Consider the following 2,652-nt stretch of genomic DNA (forward strand, 5'->3'; position numbering starts at 1 on the left):
CAATATTTTGAAAATAAATTATCAATAAAATGACTGCTTTAAATCCAGGCCAGCACAGAAAATTTTCAACAGGAAATTCAGATCATCTTTACCCACAAACCGAGGGCAAGAAAACTACAAACCAGAAGGTTTTGGTTACTGAAATTCTCTAATCAGGTCCCAGAGATTTTCCTCTGTCACCCCTCAGGACATCAAGAGTTAAAGGCATTAACTTTTAAAATTTCACCTTTTCTGATGATTTTTGGTCTTCCTTTTCTTTTCCTCTTGCTTGCTGTCAGTGAAGTCTCACAGTAGTTGCTGTTGTTGGACTCAGCCTCCGAGTCTGTGTCAGAGGAGCGACGGAAGCTGGAACAGGGGCCGGCTTTGGAATTCCCTGCAATCCTGGTTGGCACCAAGTTCTCCGAGGGGAAACTTTTCCACTCCTCCCTGGTTTCTGTCTCAGATTCTGCTGAGTCCTCTAAATCACTCAGGACTTTTGCTTTTTTCCCAGCAGCACCGAGCTGTTTGCCAGCTGCTCTCCTGCCATCCCACCCGTCCACCTCGGAATCCGCCTCGTCCTCGGAGTCGCTCCCTGCAGGTTTCTCGTGTGCAGGCGTGGATTGGTCACAGATCCTGGGACTGCTCCCCTCCTCGGAATTATGGCTTTTGGAGTCCTCTGAGGAGTCTGGGCTGGAATTCTTCCCTTTGGGGGACAAGGGATGGGCCGAGCCCCGGAAGTGTTTGTGGCCGTTGCTTTGCCAGGTGTTCTGGCACGGCCGCGCGTCCGGCTCGGAATCCGAACTCCCGTTTTCGGATTCGCTCACGAATTTCCTCCGTGGAGCAGATGAACCAGGCTGAGAAAGGGTTTTCCTCTTGGTGAGCTGCTCTTCTAATTCTTTCTCGCTCTCTGACTTCAAGCCCGTGTCATCCTCGGATCTCTCCAGCAGCATCCTGCGGGCGGCGGCCGAGGCGTTGCGGTGGGGCAGCTTCCTGTTCCTGCAGCCAATTCCGATGCTTTCCGAGCTGGAAACCTCCTCCTCCACGTCACTCATCAGCCTCAGTTTATTGGCAGCCAGAGCAGCGCTTCTTCGGGGGGTTTTCCTGTGCCTGCCCGTGCTGTTGCTGAGGGGCTGGGATGGCAGCACTGAAGCGTTTTGGGAGTTATTTACGTACAGCCTTTTCCTGACAGCTTTCCTGGTGTTCCCGTTCTCCTGAAGAACCGTCCCTGCAAAGGAAAAGTAGAGGTTGAAATCTGAAATATCAACACAGCAGCTTCTGAAGTCTGGTCAGATCTGGGACGGGCTCAACACGCAGACACGACGAATGAAAGGCACTCCCGGTCAAGTCGGGTGCTTCTGTTGTCATAAAAAAAATTACTAATTAAAAAAAATTACACTTCTTTTTGGGTCTAATTTATTTACAGACAGGTGTGGTGTTTGCCGGTGCCACTGCAGGCCCCAGGCCATACCTGGGTGCTGTCTCTGAGCAGCTCTGTTGCGGGTCATCCTGGGGCTGCCGCCCTTCCTCCTGCACAGCCCGTTGTGCAGCGGGGGGGACACGCTGGCCTCACAACATTCCTTGCTGTCTTCTGAGCTGCTCGTGGAGGGTGAAGAGGAAGAGGAAGTCGATAAAGACACCGCTGAACCTTCACTTTCTGTCAAAAAAAAAACCAAACCCAAATAATAGATGTCAATTAGAATTCCAAAGGGCTGTCACTTCCGAGCTGCGTTTTGCCGATCCAGGAAATCTTCATTATTTCCTCACAGTTCTGTCTTAAAATTCCCAACCCTCCCTGAATGTCTTCCAGGTAGCTCTGCAAAATATCCCACTCCATATTCCTGCAGTGCCAAGAAGCTTCTTCAGCCTGCTCTCAACAGCTCTTTTCAAGCAACAGATTTGAAAGCAAAGCTTGTTAAAAAAAACCAAAAACACCACCACCAAACATATTCTGACAGAGCTCACCAGGACTTGCATTCTTGGAAAGAAGCTGAATTTTTGTCAAGGTGAGGTGTAAGGAAAGGAGGGAAAGACAAGAAGGTTTTTATGTCTGGTGGAACTGCAGTAATTTTCTGATTTTGGATGCCAATTTTCATGTTTTATATATATATATATATATATATATATATATATATAGGCATAAAACCTGTATCTTAGATGGTATAATTTATCAAAGATACTATGGAAATAGTCTCTCTCCACCTTTCCTGGAGCTCCTTCAAGCCCTGCAAGGCCACACTCAGGTCCCCCCAAAGCTTCTCTTGTCCAGCTGAACAATCCCAGCTGTGCCAGCCTTTCCTCCCCGCAGAGCTGCTCCAGCCCTGGGATCCTCTTGGTGCCTCCTCTGGGCTCTCTCCAGCAGCTCCATGTGCTCCCTGTGCTGTTCCCAGGGCTGGAGCAGCTCTGCAGGGCAGGGGGGTCTCACTAAAACAAGTTGATAATATTATAAATTTATAAATGATGAACCTGCTGACCTGATGATAACACAGAACAGTTGGTGAGTGCTGTGGATCTGGCTTTGCCATTCCTTTCAAAGGGTGCCAGGCACATGGAATCCGAGGATTCTCCGGAGGAACTCTGGGTGTATCTGCCAGGGTTCTGTTTATGGCTTGTGACACAGGCGGCTCTGCTTGAGGTAGGTTGGGGGGAAGGATCTTCTTGCTCAGATTCAACTTT

General features: G+C 49.2%; 1 protein-coding gene across 1 annotated transcript in view; it reads right to left on the reverse strand.

The window, feature by feature from the left end:
* The window catches only part of BRWD1 (bromodomain and WD repeat domain containing 1), a 40,229-nt gene that overhangs the window by 7,565 nt on the left and 30,012 nt on the right, over positions 1 to 2,652 (reverse strand). Inside the window, exons 39-41 of the mRNA XM_027909272.1 lie at positions 2,451 to 2,648; positions 1,448 to 1,633; positions 237 to 1,204 (exon numbers count right to left, since the gene is read on the reverse strand). Of these exons, the coding sequence (XP_027765073.1) occupies positions 237 to 1,204; positions 1,448 to 1,633; positions 2,451 to 2,648 (1,352 nt within the window). The remainder of the gene's footprint in view (positions 1 to 236; positions 1,205 to 1,447; positions 1,634 to 2,450; positions 2,649 to 2,652) is intronic.

Source organism: Empidonax traillii, unplaced genomic scaffold (assembly GCF_003031625.1).
Source record: "Empidonax traillii isolate 1590-97213 ecotype Southwest subspecies unplaced genomic scaffold, ASM303162v1 scaffold2026:size82458, whole genome shotgun sequence".
NCBI lineage: Eukaryota > Metazoa > Chordata > Aves > Passeriformes > Tyrannidae > Empidonax > Empidonax traillii.